Below are 23758 nucleotides of genomic sequence, written 5' to 3'. Positions count from 1 at the left end.
CATGCGCAGTAATGAGTTTCGGCTTTCCCCGAAGTTGGGCAAAGCATAGTGCATGTGTGCGAGCGAAGATTGCATTGCGCACGCGCAAACTATGGAGGACAAGTACTCTAATTCACGAACACATTGCGGACAACAGGGACGGATGGGGTGAAGAAATGAAGACAAAATGCCACCCATCGGACTGGAAAAAAGGCATTTACATATCCTGCCAATTTGAGGTGACAGGTTTCCTTTAAACCCTCATTCCTCCAGACGTAGAGGGTGCCCCCTTGTCCCTGTCTCAGGTCTATGATTAAAAAGATCATCAGAAAGGTCTTTGTACTGTAAAATAATATCACCCCTTATCCTTTGTTTTTCCAAACTAAATAGCCCCAAGTGTAATAACCTATCTTGGTATTGCAGATCCCCCAGTCCTCTAATAACCTTGGTCGCTCTTCTCTGCACCCGCTCTAGTTCAGCTATGTCTTTCTTATACACCGGAGACCAGAACACAGTATTCTAAGTGTGGTCAAACTAGTGACTTGTATAGAGGTAAAATTATGTTCTCCTCATGAGCATCTATGCCTCTTTTAATGCATCCCATTATTTTATTTGCCTTTGTAGCAGCTGCTTGACACTGGGAACTAAATGTGAGTTTGTCATCCACCCACACACCCAGGTCTTTTTCATTGACGGTTTTTCCCAGTGTTTTACAATTAAGCACATAGTTATACATCTATTTACTTCTACCCAAGTGCATGACCTTACATTTATCCCTATTAGAACTCATTTGCCATTTATCAGCCCAAGCTTCTAGCTTCTACATAAATCATCCTGTAATATAAAATTGTCCTCCTCTGTATTGATTACCCTGCAGAGTTTAGTGTCATCTGCAAATATTGAAATTCTGCTCTGTATGCCCCCTATAAGGTCATTAATAAATATGTTAAAAAGAAGAGGGCCAAATACTGACCCCTATGGTACCCCACTGCTAACTGCGACCCAGTCCGAGTGTGCTCCATTAATAACCAACCTTTCTTTCCTATCCCTGAGCCAGCTCTTAACCCACTTACACATATTTTCCCCTATCCCCATTATTCTCATTTTATGAATCAACCTTTTGTGTGGCACCATATCAAAAGCTTTTGAAAAGTCCATATGCACTATGGTCCAATCCGGAACTTACCTCTTCATAGAAATTGATCAGATTAGTCTGACAGGAACGGTACCTCTTCATAGAAATGGATCAGATTAGTCTGACAGGAACGGTCCCTAGTAAACCCATGCTAATATTGGGTCATGAGGTTATTTCTCTTGAGATACTCCAGCATAGAATCTCTTAGCATATCCTCCAGGATTTTACCCACAGTAGAGGTTAAGCTAACTGGCCTATAATTTCTGAGTTCAGTTTTTGTCCCCTTTTTGAATATTGGCACCACATTTGCTATACGCCAGTCCTGTGGTACAGACCCTGTTATTATGGAATCTTTAAATATTACAAAAAATGGTCTATCAATGACTGTACTTAATTCCTGCAGTACTCGGGTGTGTATCCCATCCGGGCCTGGAGATTTTCAATTTTAGTGATTTTTAGACACCGCCGTATTTCCTGATGGGTTAAGCAGCATTTAATGGGGATTTTTTGTTATCACTGATCATATTGCCTGCCATGGGATTTTCTTGTGTAAATACTGATGGAAAAAAAGTAATTTAGCATATTGGCTTTTTCCTCATCCTCATCCAACATTTCACCCAGACTATTTTTAAGGGGGCCAACACTATCATTTTTTAGTTTCTTACTATTTATGTAGTTAAATTTTGGGATTATTTTTACTCTCTCTGTCAAGGAGTCTCTCTGTCTCAATTTTTGCTGCCTTGATTTGCTTTTTACATAATTTATTTACGGTAATTTTCTATATTTATTTAATGTCTCATCACTATCTACTTCCTTTAATTCTCTAAATGCTTTCTTTATGTCATTTATTGCGCCCCTTACAGCTCTATTTAGCCATATTGGTTTCCTTCTATTTCTAGTATGTTTATTCCCATACGGTATACACTGTGCACAGGTCCTATCCAGGGTGCTAATAAACGTCTCCCATTTTCTTTGTGTATTTTTATGTCTCAGGATATCGTCCCAGTTAATTGCACCAAGATCATCTCTCAACTGCTGGAAATTTGCCTTCCTGAAGTTTAGTGTCCTTGTAACCTCTCTACTACACATCTTATTAAAGGATACATGAAAACTTATTATTTTGTGATCACTATTACCCAAGTGACCCCCAACCCTTATATTTGATATGTGGTCTGGACTGTTGGTTAATATTAGGTCTAGCAGTGCCCCCTTCTTGTTAGGTCCTGAACCAGTTGTAAAAGGTAGTTGTCTCTCATAGTTGTCAAAAACCGATTACCTTTGCTGGAACTACAGGTTTCTGTTCCCCAATCTATTTCAGGGTAGTTGAAGTCCCACATAATAATTACTTCTCCTTGAGTCACAGCTTCATCTATTTGCTTTATGAGGATATTCTCCGTTGCTTCCATTATTTTTGGAGACTTATAAATAACTCCTATCAGTAATTTATTTTTTTCCCCCTCCCCTTATCTCCACCCACAGGGACTCTACATTTTCATTAGATTCACCTATATTATCACGCAGGATGGGTTTTAACCCCTTTACCCCAAGGGTGGTTTGCACGTTAATGACCGGGCCAATTTTTAAAATTCTGACCACTGTCCCTTTATGAGGTTATAACTCTGGAACTCTTCAACGGATCCCGGTAATTCTGACATTGTTTTCTTGTGACATATTGTACTTCATGATAGTTATAAAAATTTCTTTGATATTACCTGCGTTTATTTGTGAAAAAAACGGAAATTTGGCGAAAATTTTGAAAATGTCGCAATTTTCCAACTTTGAATTTTTATGCAATAAAATCACAGAGATATGTCACACAAAATACTTAATAAGTAACATTTCCCACATGTCTACTTTACATCAGAACAATTTTGGAACCAAATTTTTTTGTTGTTGGGGAGTTATAAGGGTTAAAAGTTGACCAGCAATTTCTCATTTTTACAACACCATTTTTTTTAGGGACCACATCTCATTTGAAGTCATTTTCAGGAGACTTCTATATGATAGAAAATAACCAAGTGTGACACCATTCTAAAAACTGCACCCCTCAAGGTGCTCAAAACCACATTCAAGACATTTATTAACCCTTCAGGTGTTTCACAGGAATTTTTGGAATGTTTCAATAAAAATGAACATTTAACTTTTTTTCACAAAAAATTTACTTCAGCTCCAATTTGTTTTATTTTACCAAGGGTAACAGGAGAAAATGGACCCCAAAAGTTGTTGTATAATTTGTTCTGAGTACGCTGATACCCCATATGTGGGGGTAAACCACTGTTTGGGTGCATGGCAGAGCTCGGAAGGGAAGGAGCGCCGTTTGACTTTTCAATGCAAAATTGACTGGAATTGAGATGGGACGCCATGTTGCGTTTGGAGAGCCCCTGATGTGCCTAAACATTGAAACCCCCCACAAGTGACACCATTTTGGAAAGTAGACCCCCTAAGGAACTTATCTAGATGTGTTTTGAAAGCTTTGAACCCCCAAGTGTTTCACTACAGTTTATAACGCAGAGCCGTGAAAATATATATTTTTTTTCACAAAAATTATTTTTTAGCCCCCAGTTTTGTATTTTCCCAAGGGTAAAAGGAGAAATTCAACCCCAAAGGTTGTTATCCAATTTGTCCTGACTATGCTGATACCCCATATGTGGGGGGAAACCACCGTTTGGGCGCATGGCAGAGCTCAAAAGGGAAGAAGCACCATTTGGAATGCAGACTTAGATGGATTGGTCTGCAGGCCTCACGTTGCATTTGCAGAGCCTCTGATGCACCTAAACAGTAGAAATCCCCCACAAGTGACCACATACTGGAAACTAGACCCCCCAAGGAACTTATCTAGATGTGTTGTGAGAACTTTGAACCCCCAAGCGTTTCACTACTGTTTATAACGCGTCGTGAAAATAAAAAATAATTTTTTTCCCACAAAAATGTTTTTTTAGCCCCCCAAATTGTTATTTTCCCAAGGGTAACAAGAGAAATTGGACCCCAATTGGTGTTGTCCAATTTGTCCTGAGTATGCTGATACCCCTTATGTTGGGGTAAACCCCTGTTTTGCCGCACGGGAGAGCTCGGAAGGGAAGGAGCACTGTTTTACTTTTTCTTTTTTTTCCAAACTGTTTTTATTAAACATTTTCAATTAAACATTTTCAACATTAGCATATTAACATACAAACATAGGTACACGGAATTACCTCCCTCTTTCCGGTATTACAGAAGCCCATTATTAAAGACGGTAGCTATTTTAGCGTTCCAATTTGCAAATTAAAGGCAAAGTACCTCTCAATCAAGATAAACATAAGGCTAAAAACATAGAATTCAACATGGAAATACAATACGAGTGGACTACCACTCTGTAACTAGATAACCCCAAATGGTGAGAGAGGGGAAGTTATAGCTGAAGAAAAAAAAATGAAAAACAAAAAAGAGGGGGGAGGGGTCAACAAACAGATTAGGGAAAGTCGAAGGGAGGGGAGGGGGGGGGGAACACACGGCTCCGCACTTCGCCCAATGTGTTATTTAGGAGACCACTCCGCTCACAAGGGTGTTCGGCCCGCTACCGCCTGTTCCAGGAACCATGTAGTTGTACAGAAGCATTGTTTGAGCCTCTGTTGTATATGCGTTGGAAGGATGGGTATAAGTGGCTGCCATAGTTCAAAAAAATTTTGGGTTTTTAGTTCTTTCTGAAGGGATGCTTCCACCCAATCCATCCTAAATAGGAAGGAGAGTTTGTCCAGGAAGATCCTCAGGGTGGGCACATTAGGTGCCAGCCAGGTTTGTAAAATCGTTTTCCGGGCCGAGGCTGAAATCATGTACAGGAATTTTCTACCATGAGTGGGGATCACAACCCCTTCATTAGTAATGTACCCGAAAAGAGCCCAGGCTGGGGTAAGAGCCACTCTATATGGTGTATGCGTATGAGTAAATACAAGTATGCGTTGCCAAAATTGTTGGATTTGTGAGCAAGCCCATAAACAGTGGAACATGTCTGCCTCGACCTCTCCACACCTGGAACAGATCGGACTCGGTATATTACCCATAAGAAAGTTGCGCCTTGGCGAGATATAGGATTTATGCATAATCTTCAACGCCATTTCCCAATAAGATGTAAACGGTGTAAATTTAAGCGTGTTCCTCAACATTTGTAAAATCAGAGTAGGTGTCAATGACGGGTCACTGAGCTGCCACTTCATTATTCCTGTGGAATGTTCTTCCCTCTCGGTCTCAGTTCTTAGGAATGTATAGTAGTCTGACACAAGCCTTTGTCAGCTTGCATGTGGTAAGTTTAGTTATCAGCTTATCCTGCCAGTCATTATCACTGAAGCCACAAGTAAGGGTACTGTCACACATTGAAATTTTCATCGCTGCGACGGCACGATCCGTGACGTCGCAGCGATCGTATGAATATCGCTCCAGCGTCGTAGACTGCGGTCACACGTTGCAATCACGGCGCTGGAGCGATGCCGAAGTCCCCGGGTAACCAGGGTAAACATCGGGTAACTAAGCGCAGGGCTGCGCTTAGTAACCCGATGTTTACCCTGGTTACCAGCGTAAACGTAAAAAAACAAACAGTACATACTCACCCGTCGGTGTCCTTCAGGTCCCTTGCCGTCTGCTTCCTGCTCTGAGTGCAGCCGTACCGTGAGAGCAGAGCGCAGCACCGCTGTGATCTGCTCTCACTTTCCGGCCGGCACTCAGAGCAGGAAGCAGACGGCAAGGGACCTGAAGGACACCGACGGGTGAGTATGTACTGTTTGTTTTTTTACGTTTACGCTTGTAACCAGGGTAAACATCGGGTTACTAAGCGCGGCCCTGCGCTTAGTTACCCGATGTTTACCCTGGTTACAAGCGAAGACATCGCTGGATCGCTGTCACACACAACGATCCAGCGATGTCAGCGGGTGATCAAGCGACGAAAGAAAGTTCCATACGATCTGCTACGACGTACGATTCTCAGCAGGGTGTCTGATCGCAGTAGCGTGTCAGACACAGCGATATCGTAACGATATCGCTAGAACGTCACGAATCGTAACGTCGTAGCGATGGAAATTTCAATGTGTGACAGTACCCTAACACTCGTCACATAGCTCTGTAGTTGCATGAAGTGGAAAGGGTGTGTATTGATGAAATCAAATAAAAGTGTCGCCTGGTTGAAGGTAAGGACCTTTTTGGAATGTACATCCACTATGTCTCCCACCCTGCCCAGGCCTAGTGTTTGCCAACCATGAAAAATGTGGTGTGCCTTCCCTGCCTGAAACCTAGAATTAGTACAAAACGTCTGTGCCAGTGATACCCGTGGTGATAGCCCTAATCTACGGCGTATGACAACCCAAGACCGCCAAATTGTTGTAAACAGAGGATTGGCTCTCAGCTCCTGGGGCATCAATGTGTAAGGTTCATGTAGTACGTTTATCAGTGACCTGCCTCCCATTAGTGATGTTTCAACCGCTAGAGCTGAGTATATAGAGGTACCGCTCAACCAGTCTCGGAGAATTCGCATGTTTGCTGCCAGGTTATACAGCTTAATGTCTGGGAAATTCACTCCGCCACTGGTTCGGGTTTGTGTGAGGGTGTGGAATCCTATTCTGGGCCTCTTCCCTTGCCAGATAAATCTGCGAAACAGACGGTTAATATTATGTTCATCCACTGGTCTCAGGTAAAATGGCAGGACATTGAATAGGTATAATAATCGGGGAAATGAGATCATTTTTATCAAATTTGCCCGGCCTATGAAGGACAAGGTAAACTTTTCCCATGCTGTCAACTCGTCCTGTAATGAGGTGATGTATGTTTGCAGGTTAGTTTTGTAAAGTTTTGCCGGGTCTCTCGTGATCTGAACCCCCAGGTAAGTCAAGGAGTGAGTCTTCCAGCGCAAAGAGTGTTCCTGTGTCCAACGTGGTTCAGAAGGCCCAGAGAGCATCATTGCCTCAGATTTACCAACATTTATGGTGAAACCCACCAACGCCCCCTTCTGTTCTATTGTTCTAAGGAGCGGGCCCAGAGACTCCCGCGGGTTTGACAGGAAGATCAATAAGTCATCGGCAAAGGCCACAGTCTTAATTTCTGTCGCCCCATATCGTATGCCCTCAAGACCTGTCCAGCCATGGAGATACTGTAAGAAAGGGTCCAAAGCCAGGTTGAACAATAAGGGCGATATCGGGCATCCCTGTCTCGCCCCTCTTTCCAAATTAATCTGAGGAGACATCAAGTTGTTCACCCAAAGTCTAGTAGCCGCGCCACGTTGAATATTCTGCAGAAATCCCAGAAAAGTCTCTCCAAAACCCTTGTAGCGCAATACTGTATTTAAAAATTTCCATGAGATCGAATCAAACGCTTTCTCCGCGTCAAGGCTGAGAAGCATTGTCCGGGGATAGTTTTGTTGTTTGGCCATAACCATAGCCGCTACCGCCAATCGGACCCCTAAGGTCGAGTGTCGCCCCCTCGTAAACCCCAACTGTGAGGGTGTCAATACCTGTGGCAGAAATACCTGCATTCTATTCGCCAATATCTTAGCTAAAAGTTTATAGTCAACATTCATTAGTGAAATAGGGCGAAAGGAGCCCACATCAAGGGGATCTTTATTTGGTTTGGGTATAAGAATTGTGTGGGCCTCATGAAAGCCCTCCACCACCTCCCCTTTAAGATAAATATCATTGAGTATATCCACTAGAATAGGGGTATTATACGGTTGCAAAAGCTTATAATATTCTATGGTCAGTCCATCAGGTCCCGGAGACTTATTATTGTGGAAAGATTTAATCGTCGATTGCACCTCCTCAATGGTTATCGGGGCAGACAAGAAATCTCTCTGCTCTGCTGTTAACTTTGTGGGCTCCACCGAGGAAATTAAGTCCCATGCACCCTGGGCGTCATACGGTCTCTCTTTATAAAGTGTGGTATAATATGTTATAAACGCCTGTTGTATCTCAAGTGGCGAGGTGACTAGACGGTTACTTTTGGGTTGTTGAATCTGCAGGATTGTGCGCTTGGAGGTATGCGGCTTAGTCAGGCGGGCCAGTAAACTACCCGTCTTCCCCCCCCCATCTATGGTAATGATTTTTCGTGAACTCTATATTCCTGGTTGCTTGGGTGACAGTAAAAGCATCTAGCAGTTGTTTGGCGGAGAAGTAATTCTGTTTATTAATGTCTGTAGGGTCTCTCAAGTACGCCTGGTGCGTGGCTAGCAGGTCAGTGTGAAGAAGATTATACTTAGTTCTCCTTTCCTTTTTTTGGTGTATCATGTATGAAATGACATGGCCCCTCATGACGGCCTTAGATGTGCGCCACATCAGTGAGGTATCCGAAGATGAGGACATGTTATCGTCCAAGAAGTTGTTCCAGTGGACCTGGAGGAACTGTTTGAAATCCTCTGAGTTAACCAAATAGGATGGAAACCTCCAGGGCGCCGAAGAGCCCCTCGAAGGCTCCATCCCCAGTTGCAGTCTAATTGGTGCGTGGTCCGATATCATGATAGTCTCTATTGTGGTTTCTGATATCCTTTCAAATAGAGTCTCTGCTACTAGGAAGTAATCTATCCTAGAATGGGTGTCATGGACCCTCGAGTAGAATGTGTAATCCCTTTCCGTGGTATGAAGCACTCGCCACGGATCGCACAACCCAGTGTGCTGCATAATCTTTAAAATGATTAAAGTAGCTCGTTTGTCATGGGAAGCCGCGGAAGACCTGTCCAGGTGTGGAGCAAGGACAGCATTAAAGTCGCCGCCCACAATTAAATTATCTGTGCGCTTTGTCAGAATAAATTGATATAACTCTGAAAAGAAAGTAGTATTGGGATAATTTAGGGCATAGATATTCAATAGTGTGTATACTGTGTTTCCAATTTGGATCGCAAGATATAAAAACCGTCCCTCCGTGTCTGAGTATTCATCAAGCAAGGTGTAAGGCAGAGAATTCCCCAGCAAAATCGCCACTCCGCGCGACTTGGAAACAAACGGCGCTGAATAGCAATGCTGAATCCAAGGTGCTTTCAAAGTGTTATCATCCCCTTGCCTCCAGTGAGTCTCCTGCAAGAAGACCACATCAGGCTTCAGCCTCTTTAGGTGCGTAAGGACCCGTTTACATTTAATCGGGGAATTCAGGCCCGCCACATTCCAGGATACAAAAGCGTATGGCTGTGTGTTAAGTGGTATGTTACTCATCCTACCCCAGTCCTGGGCGTCTTAAAATGCTGAAAATCCTGCATCTGGATCCTGTGGTCCCTGTCCCAGCGAGCAGGACCCTCCAGGAAGTCGGTAAGGCGTACGGAGTCGTGTGCTGGTGGGGAGGGGAAGGGGAGTCCACACAAGGGTAAAAACAGCATAAGAACAAACCTATGATAGAAAAACAACAATTATAACAAATAAAAGCATTAATTTGAAGTCGTGAGCATACAGGGTAGAACATTGCAATAATCTTAAGCTAGGTGTTTAACACCCAATAACTTCTCCTAGCCAGTGTCCTCTTGGCGAATGAGCCTAACCCCAGCCTCATCAGGATCTGTGTACACCGTAAAACGCCCATTTTCCAGCACTCTGAGTTTAGCAGGATATTGCAACTGGAATCTAATGTTGTGTTCCGCCAGATAGGAGCACACAGGCGTAAATAATTTTCTCTTGTCTGAGACCTGTTTTGAAAAGTCCTGAAAAATTAAGATCTTGAGACCTCGGACTGAGACATTGCGCTTTTGTCGATATGCTCTAAGGATTGCTTCCTTAGACACGTAGTGCAGGAATTTGGCTATTGCAGGTCTCGGTCTCTTATTGTCTGCTGGCATGGTGTCCCCTATACGGTGAGCCCTTTCAAGCAGTGGGGGGTATTGTGGGAAGGAAAGTTCCAGAGCTGCGGGCAAATCCTTGGTCAGGAAGAGAGTAAGGTCCTCTCCTCTGATGGTTTCTGGGATACCCACAAATCGTAGATTATTTCTTCGGCTGCGATTTTCCAGATCATCATTGTGCTCCCTCAGTTGCTTAATTTCCTCCTGTTGCTGTGCAAGCATCTGATGGAGCTCTGCGGTTGATGTTTCACATGTCTGGGTGCGAGCCTCCAGGTTCCCCACTGTGTGCGATAGAGTCGTGACCTGCACCAGCACTGCTGTGATTGAGTCCCGTAATTCATCGAATTTCTTGTCAAACATGGGCATTAGAATACGTGAAACATCCAGAGCCAGAGTGTCGGCTTTGGTTTGCCCTAAGTTGTTCTGAGGGTGTACTTTAGCAGATTGCCCACTTGAGGGCGAGCCTGTACCTGCATGTTTAGGAGGTGATGGAGCAGGCTCAGCCATTGCTTTTGTCTTGTCCTTGCTGGTAAGGTCTGTGTTCTTTTTTAGTGGTTTGGGTGCCATGTTATACACAGGTACTGTAAGAAACCTTTCCATTAGATTAGCAATATCAAAAAGATGAGGCTTATGTGGCGGCTTCGGAGAACTGTACGACCTTCTACCCCATGTCTCTACTCACGGAACTTCAAATCATTTAACAAAGGGTTCCAAAACCTTCCATTGCGTGGATTATTACTGAGCTCGGAAGCACTTTCAGCTCCTTCTGGTGAGTCACATGCAGCCCTGTAACAGTCTCTGATCAGTGCAAGAAAGGTTGTGCAGCAACCAGTACCACAGGGGTTAACAGTTACTCTGTCAGACAGTGATCAAACAGCAGCCATGTAAGCAGCACGCCCCCAGCAGTAACTCCCGCAGGGATGAAGTTTATAATCACTCCTCTACACACAACCCCCACCCCAGAGAATCTGCTCCATAGTGAGTCCTGTACGTGTGATAATCTTATCTCACTCCAGCCACAGACTAATAGCTGATGCGTTAGGTGACTTTCAGGCAGAGGGGGTTAACACAGTCTTCACTGCCCTGCACCGAGCAGCTCCCCTGTGAGAGGAGGGGGGAAAGGCCCCGTCTGTCCGTACACACTGCCCCTGCACAAACCTCCAAGTGACTCTCTCCTTTGTGCCTCCTTTAAGGTTAAGTCCTTGCTGGGGGGAGGAGGTGTTGCTGTCTCTCCGTGTGAGTCTGGGATCCCCGCAGAACAGACTCTCCCTCACCACAGTGATGGACGATGTAGGAGGGGGAGGGGGACAATGTGTTCACAGCTGCTGCAGCCCATACAGTCCTCGGCAGGCACACAGCTCCAGGGAGAGGGCACTGTCAGGCTCCACTCCTACCTGCTTCCAGCTGCCAGGTAGTGCAGCATTTCATTCCGATGGTCGGGTCTTCCAGGCCCCTAAGATGGCGGCCGTCTGCACCCACGATGTCTGCTGTCTGCTTTCGGGCTCTTCCAGCCCTGTCTTCCGGGACAAGCACACTGCTCCTGCTGCCCGATGGTGACCACAGCTCCTCAGCGTCTTCTCTCCCCTTTCTGTGGAGATGTGAAGCCAGATGGACATGGATTCTGGCACTGCATGCAGGAGCTCTGTTAAGATGCGGCCATTCAGATGCCCCGCCTCCCGGAAGTCCCTGTTTTACTTTTTCAACGCAGAATTGGCTGGAATTGAGATCGGATGCCATGCCGCGTTTGGAGAGCGCTGATGTGCCTAAACAGTGGAAACCCCCAATTCTAACTGAAACCCTATCCCAAACACACCCCTAACCCTAACCACACCCCTAACCCTGACACACCCCTTACCCTAATCCCAACCGTAAATATAATCCAAACCCTAACCCTAACTTTAGCCCCAACCCTAACTTTAGCCCCAACCCTAACTTTAGCCCTAACCCTAACTTTAGCCCCAACCCTAACTCTAACTTTAGCCCCAACCCTAACTGTAGCCCCAACCCTAACTGTAGCCCTAACCCTAACTGTAGCCCTAACCCTAGCCCTAACCGTAACCCTAGCCCTAACCCTAGCCCTAATGTGAAAATGGAAATAAATACATTTTTTAAATTTTTTAATGTTTCCCTAATTAAGTGGGTGATGAAGGGGGGTTTGATATACTTTTATAGCGGGTTTTTTTAGAGGATTTTTATGATTGGCAGCTGTCACACACTAAAAGATGCTTTTTATTGCAAAAAATATTTTTTACGTTACCACATTTTGAGACCTATAATCTTTACATATTTTGGTCCACAGAGTCATGTGAGGTCTTGTTTTTTGCAGGACGAGTTGACATTTTTATGGGTACCATTTTTGGGCAAGTGACATTTTTTGATCGCTTTTTATTCCGATTTTTGTGAGGCAGAATGACCAAAAAACAGCTATTCATGAATTTCTTTTGGGGGGGACGTTTATACCGTTCCACGTTTGGTAAAATGGATAAAGCAGTTTTATTCTTCGGGTCAGTACGATTACAGCGATACCTCATTAACATAATTTTTTTATGTTTTGGCGCTTTTATACGATAAAAACTATTTTATAGAAAAAAAAATTATTTTTGCATCGCTTTATTCTGAGGACTGTAACTTTTTAATTTTTTTGCTGATGATGCTGTATGGCAGCTCGTTTTTTGCGGGACAAAATGACGTTTTCAGCAGTACCATGGTTATTTATATCTGTCTTTTTGATCGCGTGTTATTCCACTTTTTGTTCGGCGATATGATAATAAAGCGTTGTTTTTTGCCTCTTTTTTATGGTGTTCACTGAAGGGGTTAACTAGTTTTATAGGTTGGGTCGTTACGGATGCGGCGATACTAAATATGTCTACTTTTATTGTTTTTTTATTTAGATTAAGAAATGTATTTATGGGAACAAATATATATATTTTTTACTTTATTTAGGAATTTTTTTTTACCCATTTAAAATTTTTTTTTTTTTACTTTGTCCCAGGGGGGACATCAGTGTATAGTGACAGATCGCTGATCTGACTCTTTGCAGAGCACTGTGTCAGATCAGCGATCTGACGTGCCCTGCTCCTGGCTTACCAGTGCCTGCTCTGGGCAGGCACTTGGTAAGCCACCTCCCTGCAGGACCCGGAAGTAGCCTCGCGGCCATTTTGGATCCGGGGCCTGCTGGGAGGAGACGCTCGGTACAAGGTGAGCACATTGCCTTGTACCGATCGTCTCAGGGAAGCCCGCAGGGAGCCCCCTCCCTGCGCGATGCTTCCCTGTACCGCCGGAACACCATGATAATGTTTGATTGTAGTGTGCCGGGGGTTAATGTGCCGGGGGCGGTCCGTGACCACTCCTGGCACATAGTGCCGGATGTCAGCTGCGATAGTCAGCTGACATCTCCCCCCGTGAGCGCGGCCGATTGCATATGACGTACCATCACGTCACTGGGAATTAATTCCCAGGTCACCTTGACGGGATAGTACGTCATATGGGATTAAGGGGTTAAAGCTTGCAAGAGAAGTCAAAAGCAATAAAAAGGATTTGGGCATATGTCAAAAGTAAAAGAAAAGTCAAAGATGCTATAGGATTTTTACAGAATGAATGATGAAATGGTAAAAAAGGATGTTGAGAAGGCCAAACTTTTAAATTCCTATTTTGCATCTGTTTTCTCTCGGAAAGGAAATGTAACATCAACTGATCTTTACTATCCTATTACAGGAATAGAAGAATCCAGGATCTCTATAGACAGAAAGATGGTAAGGAAACACTTAGCTAACAATGATGAATTCAAGTCTCCAGGTCCAGATTAATTACACCCCAGAGTACTGAAAGAGATAGCAGAAGAAATGTTTGAACCACTCTCCATAATCTTTGAAAATTCTTGGAGAATAGAAGTCCCAGAAGACTTCCTATCTTCAAAAAGGGGAAGAGGGTGGACCCAGGGAACTATAGGCCAGTGAATCTGGCGTCTATGCCAGGATAGATCTTTGAACAAATTATTAAACATGCATTTAAGTACCTGGATAAGAATGAAGTGATTAACTAGAATCAGCATGGGTTTGTAACTAACAAGTCATGTCTGACTAACTTAATTTCCTTCTATGACAGAATCACTGACTGGGTGGATCAGTGAAATGCTGTAGATATACTATATATTGACTTCAGCAAAGCATTTGACAAAGTATCTCACACTATCCTTATTGAAAAAATGCCTAAGTATGGACTGGACAAGGCAACTGTTAGGTGGATTCATAACTGGCTTAATGATTCGACCAAAGAGTGGTCATAAATAGCTGCACATCCAGTTGGAAGAATGTCTCAAGTGGGGTACCACAGGGCTCTGTCCTGGGCCCTGTATTGTTCAACATCTTTATCAATGATTTAGATGAAGGAATTGAGGGTAAACTGATTAAATTTGCTGATGACACAAAGCTAGGAGAGATGGCTAATACTACAGAAGAAAGAGAAAGGATTCAAAAAGATATAAACTGAAGTAGTGGGAAGCAACTAACAGAATGGGCTTTAACAAGGAAAAATGCAAAGTACTACATCTGGGTAATAAAAATGAAAAAGCATATACAGAATTGGAGGAATAGGGTTAAGCAACAGCACATGTGAAAAAGACTTGGGTATACTAATAGATCATGAACTGAACATGAGTCAACAGTGTGATGCAGCAGCAAAAAAGGCAAATGCAATTCTGGGATGTATTAACAGAAGCATACAGTCTAGATCACGTGAAGTCATTATTGCCCTCTACTTCTCTTTGGTCAGACCTCATCTAGAATACTGTGTCCAGTTTTGGGCATCACATTTTAAAGGGAACCTGTCACCCCGTTTTTTCAAGATGAGATAAAAATAGTGTTAAATAGGGGCAGAGCTGTGCTTTACATTAGTGTATTTTTTGTGCCTTTATTCCCCACCTATGCTGCCGAAATACCTTTGTAAAGTCGCCGTTTTGGGCTGTCACTCACGTTGGTCTGGTCTTATGGGCGTGGTGACATCGCTGTTTCTCCCCCAGATCCTGCTCATCTTTCCGTTGGTGGCGTAGTGGTGTGCGCATGCCCAACAGGCGAATCCACTGCGCAGCTGAAGGAAAAGAGAGCGATCTGCGCTATTCAGCGGTTTATCGGTGGGCGCGGCCATCTTCCTGAGGCTGCGCGTGCGTAGATACGAACTCGGCTTCAGGAAAATGGCCGCTGCGATCTCCATCTGCGCACGGGCGGCATCCCGCGGCCATTTTCCTGAAGCCCCGGGAAGCCGAGCACCACCATCTTTTCATTCAGCTGCACAGTGGATTCGCCTGTTGGGCATGCGCACACCACTAAGCCACCAACGGAAAGATGAGCAGGATCTGGGGGAGAAACAGCGATGTCACCACGCCCATATGACCAAACCAGCGTGAGTGACAGCCCAAAAGGGCGACTTTACAAAGGTATTTCGGCAGCATAGGTGGGGAATAAAGGCACAAAAAATACACTAATGTAAAGCACAGCTCTGCCCCTATTTAACGCTATTTTTATCTCATCTTGAAAAAACGGGGTGACAGGTTCCCTTTAAAAAAGACATCAACAAACTGGAGCAAGTTCAGAGAAGAGCGACCAGCATGGTGACTGGTCTGCAAACCATGTCCTATGAGGAACATTTACAGGATTTGGGAATGTTTAGCTTGCAAAAAAAGAAGACTGAGAGGAGACTTAATAGCTGTCTACAAATATCTCAAGGGCTGTCACATTGTAGATGGATCATCTTTATTCTCATTTGTACAAGGAAAGATTAGAAGCAATGGGATGAAACTGAATGGGAGGAGACAGATTAGATATTAGAAAAAACTTTTTGACAGTTGGGGTGATCAATGAGTGGAACAGGCTGCTACGAGAGGTGGCGAGTTTGCCTTCAATGGAAGTCTTCAAACAGAGGCTGGACAGACATCTGTCTGGGATGATTTAGTGAATCCTGCTTTTAGCAGGGGGTTGGAACAGATGACTCAGGGGGTCCCTTCCAACTCTACCATTCTATGATTATATAAGAACACTACTTGGGCACCCAGCTTGCAAGGGTGGATACCCATTCTGTATCTAAATACCTGTAACTTGGGGGATGTGTTCTGGGAGCAAAGGTACCAAGAACTTACTCCCCATCGTCCTTATGACTGCATTGTTAATCTTGTTCATGAGGCCAAGCTGCCAAAGAGCAGACTATATAATATCTCTGGTCCAGAGAGAAAGGAAATGAAGGACTATATTGCGGAAAGTTTGAAAGTTTAGCAAAAGGGTCATATCAGACCATCTTCATCTCCCATTGCTGCAGGGTTTATCTTTGTAAAGAAGAAAGACGGGGGTTATGCCCAGGCCTAGATTTCCACAATCTCAATATGATCATTGTCCGGGATCCATATCTGCTCCCTCTCATCCCAAACCTCTTTAATCAGATTGTAGGAGCAAAATAGTTTTCTAAACTGGAACTCGAGTGCATATAAATCTCATTCGTATTAAGTGGGGGATGAGTGATTAACAGCTTTCAATATGGCTGAGAGACACTGAGAACCTTATGATGACATTTGGGTTGACAAATGCTCCCGCTGTCTTTCAGGACTTTTGTAAATTACTTTTTAGTCACCTGGTAGGTAGATTTGTTGTAAGCTATCTTGATGACATATTAATTTATTCACCTGGCCTTGAGTCACATCAGGTACATGTCAGGCAGTTCTTACGGAGACCATCATTTATTTGTCAAACCAGAGAAATGTATGTTCTCAGTTGAGGATATCCCTTTTCTAGGATATATTTTATCGTCCAACGGTTTTCGCATCGTTCTGGCGATAGTCCGGATGTTACTGGATTGGGATTGTCCTAAGGATTTAAAGGCGTTCCAACAGATTTTGTGTTTTGCTAACTACTACCATAAGTTCATCAAAGACTTTTCGGTAGTGGCCTCACCTGTTAGATACAGCTCTGGCAAAAATTAAGAGACCACAGCAAAATTTTCAGTTTGTCTGATTTTTCTCTTTATAGGTTTATTTTTGAGAAAAATGTAAATTGTTCTTTTATTCTATAAACTGCTGACAACATGTCTACGAAGTTCCCAGCAATAAATTTTGTATTTATTTTCTGAAAATGAGAAATGGTCAAAATAACAAAAAAATGCATTGCTTGCAGACCTCAAATAATGCAAAAAAAAAACAACAAGTTCATAATCCTTTAGAAACAACAATACTAAGGTTTTTACTCAGGAAGAGTTCAGAAATCAATATTTTGTGGTATAACAATGATTTTTAATCACAGCTTTCATGCGCCTTGGCATGCTTACCACCAGTCTTTCACACTGCTTTTGGGTGACCCTATGCCACTTCTGGTACATAAATGTAAGCAGTTCTTCTTTGTTTAATGGCTTGGAACTATCCATCTTCCTCTTGATTACATTCCAGAGCTTTTCAATGGGGTTCTAGTCGGGAGATTGGACTGGCCATGACAGGGCTGTGGTGGTCCTTCATCGACACCTTGACAGACCTAGCTGTGTGGCATGGTGCATTGTCCTGCTAGAAAAGGATAACCTTGTATGCGGCTTGATTCATACGTTCTTCGCAAAGAACAACCTGCCCAATTCCAGCCTTGCTGAAGCATCCCCAGATCATCACCGATCCTCCAAATTTCACAGTGGGTGAAAGACACTGTGGCTTGTACGCCTCTCTAGATCTCCGTCTAACCCAGTAGACGACAAGGAGTTGGGCAAAGCAGAAAATTAGACTCATCAGAGATTACCTTACTCCAGTCCTCTATGGTCTAATCCGTAAGGTCTTTGGCAAACTTCAGGCTTTTTTCTAGCTTTACATGACTTAAGTCCTGCCTCTAGGAGCCTGTTATGAACTATTCTTGCCATGTACTTCAAGCCAGCTGCCATTCCTTTTGTAGGTCACTTGATGGTATCCTGCGGGTGCTGATTGATGTTCGAATAAGGTAACGGTCATCCCGGTCAGTGGAGAGATGCTTTTGCCCTCTGCCGGTCTGTAGCTTTGTTGTCCCCAATGTCTGCTGCCTAACCTTGTTGTAATGGACTGCAGTCTTAGAAATTTTAAGGATGGCAGTAACATGACTCTCACTGTGTCCCTCTGCTAGTAAAGCCAGAATTAAGCCCTTAACTTTGAGATACTGATTTGGCTTTTATCCTAAGTCATATTGCACGACTCGTTAAAGGGTTGATTGTGACTTGTAGGATCGCTACTTCCAATAGGTGGCGCTATAGAGTTAAGTCCTCTTTTTTTCAGCAGAGGCAATTTGCATATTTAAATTCCCAGAGGAGCATTGCACGGCGAATAAGCCTCCTTACCTTGACAAGCCAGCTGGTATGTCACTCTCCATAAGGAGAAACGTTACCCCTTAGACGCCCTTAACTTCCTCACTCAAGACTTTTCTTTTCAACTCCTTTGGGATGGTTAAGTATTTTTTTTTCATTCCTATTACTTTTGGGATATTACTAGCACTTGTTTTCCCATCCAGCTTGTCCTATTGCAAGAGGATTGTGAACCACACAACAGTGTTTTTTATATTTTCCTTCATTAAATATGATTTGGTTCAGGTGATCACCTAATCAGAAGCACATTAAGTAGAATGAGGTGTACTCCGATTGGAATTCAACTGACACTGGAATGGAATGGCTGTCAGACATGTAGAGAAGCTGATTTTTATAAAACTGTGCAGTGGTCTCTTAATTTTTGCAGAGCTGTATGACCAGGAAAGGGACAAACTTTTCCTAGTGGTCCAGTCGGGCCAGGGAGGTATTTGATACCTTGAAGTATTTTGTATCTGCACAGATTCTCACACAGCCTGACGTCACTCAGCCTTTTATTGTAGAAGTTGAGGTGGGTGCTCTATTGTAGCAGGGTGCGTCTCCTGGTAAATGGCATCCATGTACATACTTTTCTAAAAAAACTGTCACCTGCAGAGTTATTATGACAATGGCAACAGGGAATTCTTGTCAAATCAAGTAGGCCTTTGAAGAGTGGCGTAATTTTTTTTGAGGGGGCAGTTAATTCGGTTATGGTGATCACGGATCCTAACAATCTCGTATACCTAGAATCTGTGAGACATCTAAATGCCTAGACAGACAAGATGGGCGTTGTTCTTCACCAAGTTTAAAGGGAACCTGTCACCCCCAAAATCGAAGATGAGCTAAGCCCACTAGCATCAGAGGCTTATCTACAGCATTCTGGAATACTGTAGATAAGCCCCCGATGTATCCTGAAAGATGAGAAAAAGAGGTTAGATTATACTCACCCAGGGGCGATCCCGGTCCGGTTCTGGTCCAATGGGCGTCGCGGTCCAGTCCGGGGCCTCCCATCTTCTTACGATGACGTCCTCTTCTTGTATTCACGCTGCGGCTCCGGCGCAGGCGTACTTTGTCTGCCCTGCTGAGCAAAGTACTGCAGTGCGCAGGCACCGGGAAAGGTCAGAGAGGCCATCAGTGATGGTTTGAGGAGCCATGTCATCGGCTGGTGACGGTCCACAGTGTTTCATCAAGGCCAAAGTCAGTGCAGCCATCTGCCAGGAAATTTTAGAGCACTTCTCATAGACATACACACATACAAGGCTCACACAGCCTGCCTATTTTGCACTTTGGAATTAACACAACTCTATATAAATAAAACTGCAGCAGTGTCCACTGACACTCTGAAAACACTTTAAGGCCAAACAACAAAAACCACGGCCTTGTGGCTGTGTGAGCCTTGTATGTGTGTATGTCTATGGGAAGCTCTGATTGAGATAAGGGATTTTCTTTTTGTAAAATCAACTAAAAAGTGAAAGGAAAAGAAAAAAAAAAACAACAATCCCTGCATGAGCATGTATGAATGAATGATCACATAAGTATCATTATTTATCTAACTGTTGTTGAAGGTCCAGGATGAATGAGTTGTGGATATGTCTATATGTGGTTTGGCCGGACGCCGTCAGAATCAGCTTATTCAAGTTGTGCAGTGATTTGCCTGCTAGAGAAATTGTTTTTAATTCCGAGAGGATGAATGTTTTGTAAACTGCTGTATTCTGTTTCTGTGTGTGTGAGACACCAAGCTCATATCTGTGCAAAATACCAGATGGGAGGGGGTAAGCGGACCCCTGCGCTAATTGCTTGTAATTTCTCCCCTCGGTGCTGTGGGCCAGAGGAAGGGGGGCATGGAGCTACGCTCAAATATTGTCCTTGGTTTAGTACACGCTGAGAGATTTGTGTTTAAAGCAATAAGTACTGTATGAAATTGAAAGTGATAAAGAACTGTGCCTATTTTTAGAGGAAAACTTGAAAGTGATTGAAAAGATTGGTAAAAGATTCACCTGTTTCAAGTTGAGTGATTGATATAGCAAATTGAGGATCAACAGAGGAGGTAGCCAACTGCACGGCTGATGTAGTAGGTGAGAGGCCTAACACAGCTGGCCTTGCTTCTACAGTGAATTTACGGGTCAGAGGTGGCATAACCTTCCCGTCCATGGAACTGAGCTAGTGGGTCAGAGGCCTAACACATCTGGGCCTTCCTTTTCTAGCCAGCTGATCTAACGGGTGAGAGGCAGTTTTAGCCTTCTCGTTACATCCTTTAGGTTTACAGGGTAAGAGGTGGCATAACCTTCCCTCTAAATCTTGACACTCACACTGCAGGTGAGTTGTCTGAGCGGATAAGTTGAAGCCATGGGCAACTTATTCTGTGTGCAGTCAGGGCCCCCAATGGGATCCAAAGACCGCTGTATAGATTGGAAAAAGGAAGCAGTGAAAGATGTAAAACCAATATTGAAAAAGGCAAAAATGCCAGTGAGTGGATGTTGTTGTTTAAAAAGGCACAAACAAAGGAGGAAAATAGCAAGTGAATAAATGGTGTCTGAGAGAGTGCAGCAGGACGAAAGTAAGGTGTATTATGAATGTTTTGATGCTTAAAAGTCCAATTATGACTGACACATTACTGCTACGGTCATACCTTTGTATAACCAGAGACCCAGACAAGACAGATGGACTGTGGTCAGACAAACCCAGACTGGAGAAATACTTGTATGATCCGTGCTGCAACCCGACCTAAGAGAATTGCACTGGATCCTGTCCAGACAAGATCACATGTAGTGACATAAGAAGCTGACACAGGATTGTGGTTGGTGGATAGTGGGGACATTAACTTTTGGGAGTAGGCTGACAGTAATCCTTTTGGGAAGGAGTTGTAGACCAGCATGTCATGTCACCTCCAACCGGTCATCTAGTCACCCCCACCACCAGAGAACCAACCACATCAGGTAGGGTAAGACAGATACAGGAGTATTATCCCTGGAGGCCCTCTGACTAGCTAGTTACGCAAAACAATTGGCTGACCCTGAGAACCAACCTTTCCCATTTTTCAGATAAAGATAATATGATGGACGTATAAGTGCACCTGGGCAGGCCTAGGGAGCTAGTGAGCACAAAAGCAGGTGACGTACTAAGATGTACTTTGGACGGTTACAGCTGAAATGGGAAGACATGGGGTACAGTCCAGTAAACCCACCTGATGTTAAAGTATTGGTAAATACATTCATTGACGGTATGATCAAAGGCTTACGAGACGCAGTACAGACAGCCAGACCTGAATGGAGAAATGTAGATCCAAAAGATCTGAAAGTTGCTAAAGGAGTTGAACAAACTAGGACAATAAGACGACGTGTCATGTATGCTGGAGTACAAGGAAAACAGTAGAGACGTAGTGAGGGACCTAAGAACTTAGAAACAGTAAAGTGCTGGAATTGTGGAGAAAATGGACACTCAGACCAATCTGCCACTTCCTTCACCTTTAGACTAGGAAACTGACAACCCAGTGACAAATGTGTGCCCTGTTCTTGTCCCCTCCGGACCTGGTCCTGCCTTGATGACCACCATACCAATGCCGGGAGGGAAAGAGACAGAATTCTTGATTGACACTGGGGCAGCCGGAATTGTGGTACACAAAGACTTGATAATGCCAGACATGATTACTGACGAGACTGTGGAATGCGTGAGTGTAGAAGGACAAGCGACTGAAGCCCCTATGACTAAACAAATAAGACTAGAATCACAAGACAGCCAAGAGGTGCTTACAAATTTATTGCTAGTGACAATACCCCTATGAATTGCTGGGAGCAGAGTTGAGTGCTGGCTAGGCCATCATACAGTACTCTCCTGAGGGTATTACAGTCACAAGTCCCCTTTTCATACAAACACTTGGGGCAGAGGGACGCCAGGGTCTTCCACGTGCACATTATACCACAGGTAAATCATGCCCTATTATAGTTACACTTAAGTCCATTCATTTGCCAGTTTAATCGTTTCCTTACACAAGGTGGTATAGTTACCGTGTATTTCTAGGTTGTCTTCATGTGATATATAGTTTTTAGCCATTCATTATATTGGCTCAACCAATAATCACTGTTTATTTGTCTTTTCCACTTCCTATACCTTATTGCAAGCAACTGGTATTGATATTTGGTATTTTTCAAATCCCTTCTTTTGTATTTGGAACTGTTAGTTATGGATTTATATAGGGCTGCTACTTTCTTAGAATAAGCTTGTGCTTTGCTGTGGCCTATGGCATTGTGCTCCCCCATTTTACAGTATCTTTCGTAAATATATATTTTCATATATATAATTTTCTTTTGGTAACATATTCTGTGAATCAAATTTAGTTTTCTTAAGGGGTACTTTACCCAATCAAATATGGGTATAAATAATATTTAGACATTAGTGTCTGACTTATATAAACACTTGTGTAATATTGCAGAAATGGTGTATATGGCAAGAGTAGTGAAAGTCATACCTGACACCAGAATATCTGAGGACAGGGAAAAGAGTCAGGCAGGGGCTGACTGGCCCAGGTGGCAAAGAGGCAAATGCCCCCCGGGCCGCTCCCCCAGCAGCTGTTCAGGGCCGGCTGCCTGGTGGTGGCTACAGCCACACAGCAAATTGTGTGCAGCCATGTCTGCTGTACTGTGACGTGGCTGGCAGCAGACACAGCGGCATCACAGTTAGCACACACGTCTGCGCTGGGGCCAGGAGCTATGCTTGGCTGTCACCTTGACGGCTGCGCAGCTACTGCTCCCTTCATGTTCTCTTATACTTCCAGGTTAGCTGTTGGACATGCGCGATGGCGTCCTCACGCACACGCCGACATGACCCGGATGCTAGGAGCAGAGAGGCACTGCATGGGAGCGACTGGTGAGGTAAGTATGAAGAACTTTTTTGTTTTCTTTATAAAATAAATTTAATGGTGGGTAACTGCAAGTTATGAAGTGGGGGGTGTAAGGAGGCTGCACATGATAGAATTTGTGGGTTAAAGGAGACTGCACATGAAGGAGTGAGGGGGTAAGTGGGGCTGCACATGAAGGTTGAGTGGGGCTGTACATGGAGTGGGGCTGCACATGATGAAGGGGAGTGGGGCTGCACATGATAGTTTAGTGGATAAAGGAGACTGCACATGATGAAGTGGGGAGAGTGGGGCTGTACATGATGGAATGGGGCAGCACATGAAGGGGGATTGTGCATGATGAAGGGGGAGTGGGGCTGTACATGAAGTGGGGGGTAAGGGGGACTGCACATGATGAAGTGGGGGGTAAGGGGGACTGCACATGAAGTGGGGGTAATGGGGACTGCACATGATAAAGTGGAGTGTAAGATGGACTGCACATGAAGTGGGGGGTAAGGGTGACTGCACATAATGAAGTGGGGGGTAAGGGGACTGCACATGATGAAGTGGGGGGTAAGGGGACTGCACATGATGAAGTGGGAGAAGGGGACTGCAGGACTGCACATGATGAAGTGTGTCTGATGTGGGACTGCTCATGATGAAATGGAAGGGGGATAGGGGGTTGCAAATGATGAAGGGTCACTGCAGATGAAGTGAGGGG

The 23758-nt window shown here is 44.0% G+C and overlaps 1 protein-coding gene across 2 annotated transcripts in view; it reads right to left on the bottom strand.

Moving 5' to 3' along the window:
• The window catches only part of DAP (death associated protein), a 486374-nt gene that overhangs the window by 54149 nt on the left and 408467 nt on the right, over positions 1 to 23758 (bottom strand). Inside the window, exon 4 of one of the 2 annotated variants that reach the window (XM_077269447.1) lies at positions 9276 to 9441. The exons of the other annotated variant lie outside the window; for it this stretch is intronic. Coding sequence (XP_077125562.1) covers positions 9292 to 9441 — 150 coding nt within the window. The 3' untranslated portion in view covers positions 9276 to 9291. The remainder of the gene's footprint in view (positions 1 to 9275; positions 9442 to 23758) is intronic. 2 annotated transcript variants of the gene reach the window in all.

Source organism: Ranitomeya variabilis, chromosome 6 (assembly GCF_051348905.1).
Source record: "Ranitomeya variabilis isolate aRanVar5 chromosome 6, aRanVar5.hap1, whole genome shotgun sequence".
NCBI classification, from domain to species: Eukaryota; Metazoa; Chordata; class Amphibia; order Anura; family Dendrobatidae; genus Ranitomeya; species Ranitomeya variabilis.
The sequence above is the reverse complement of the archived record's forward strand: the minus strand, read 5'-3'. Positions and strand labels throughout refer to the sequence as shown.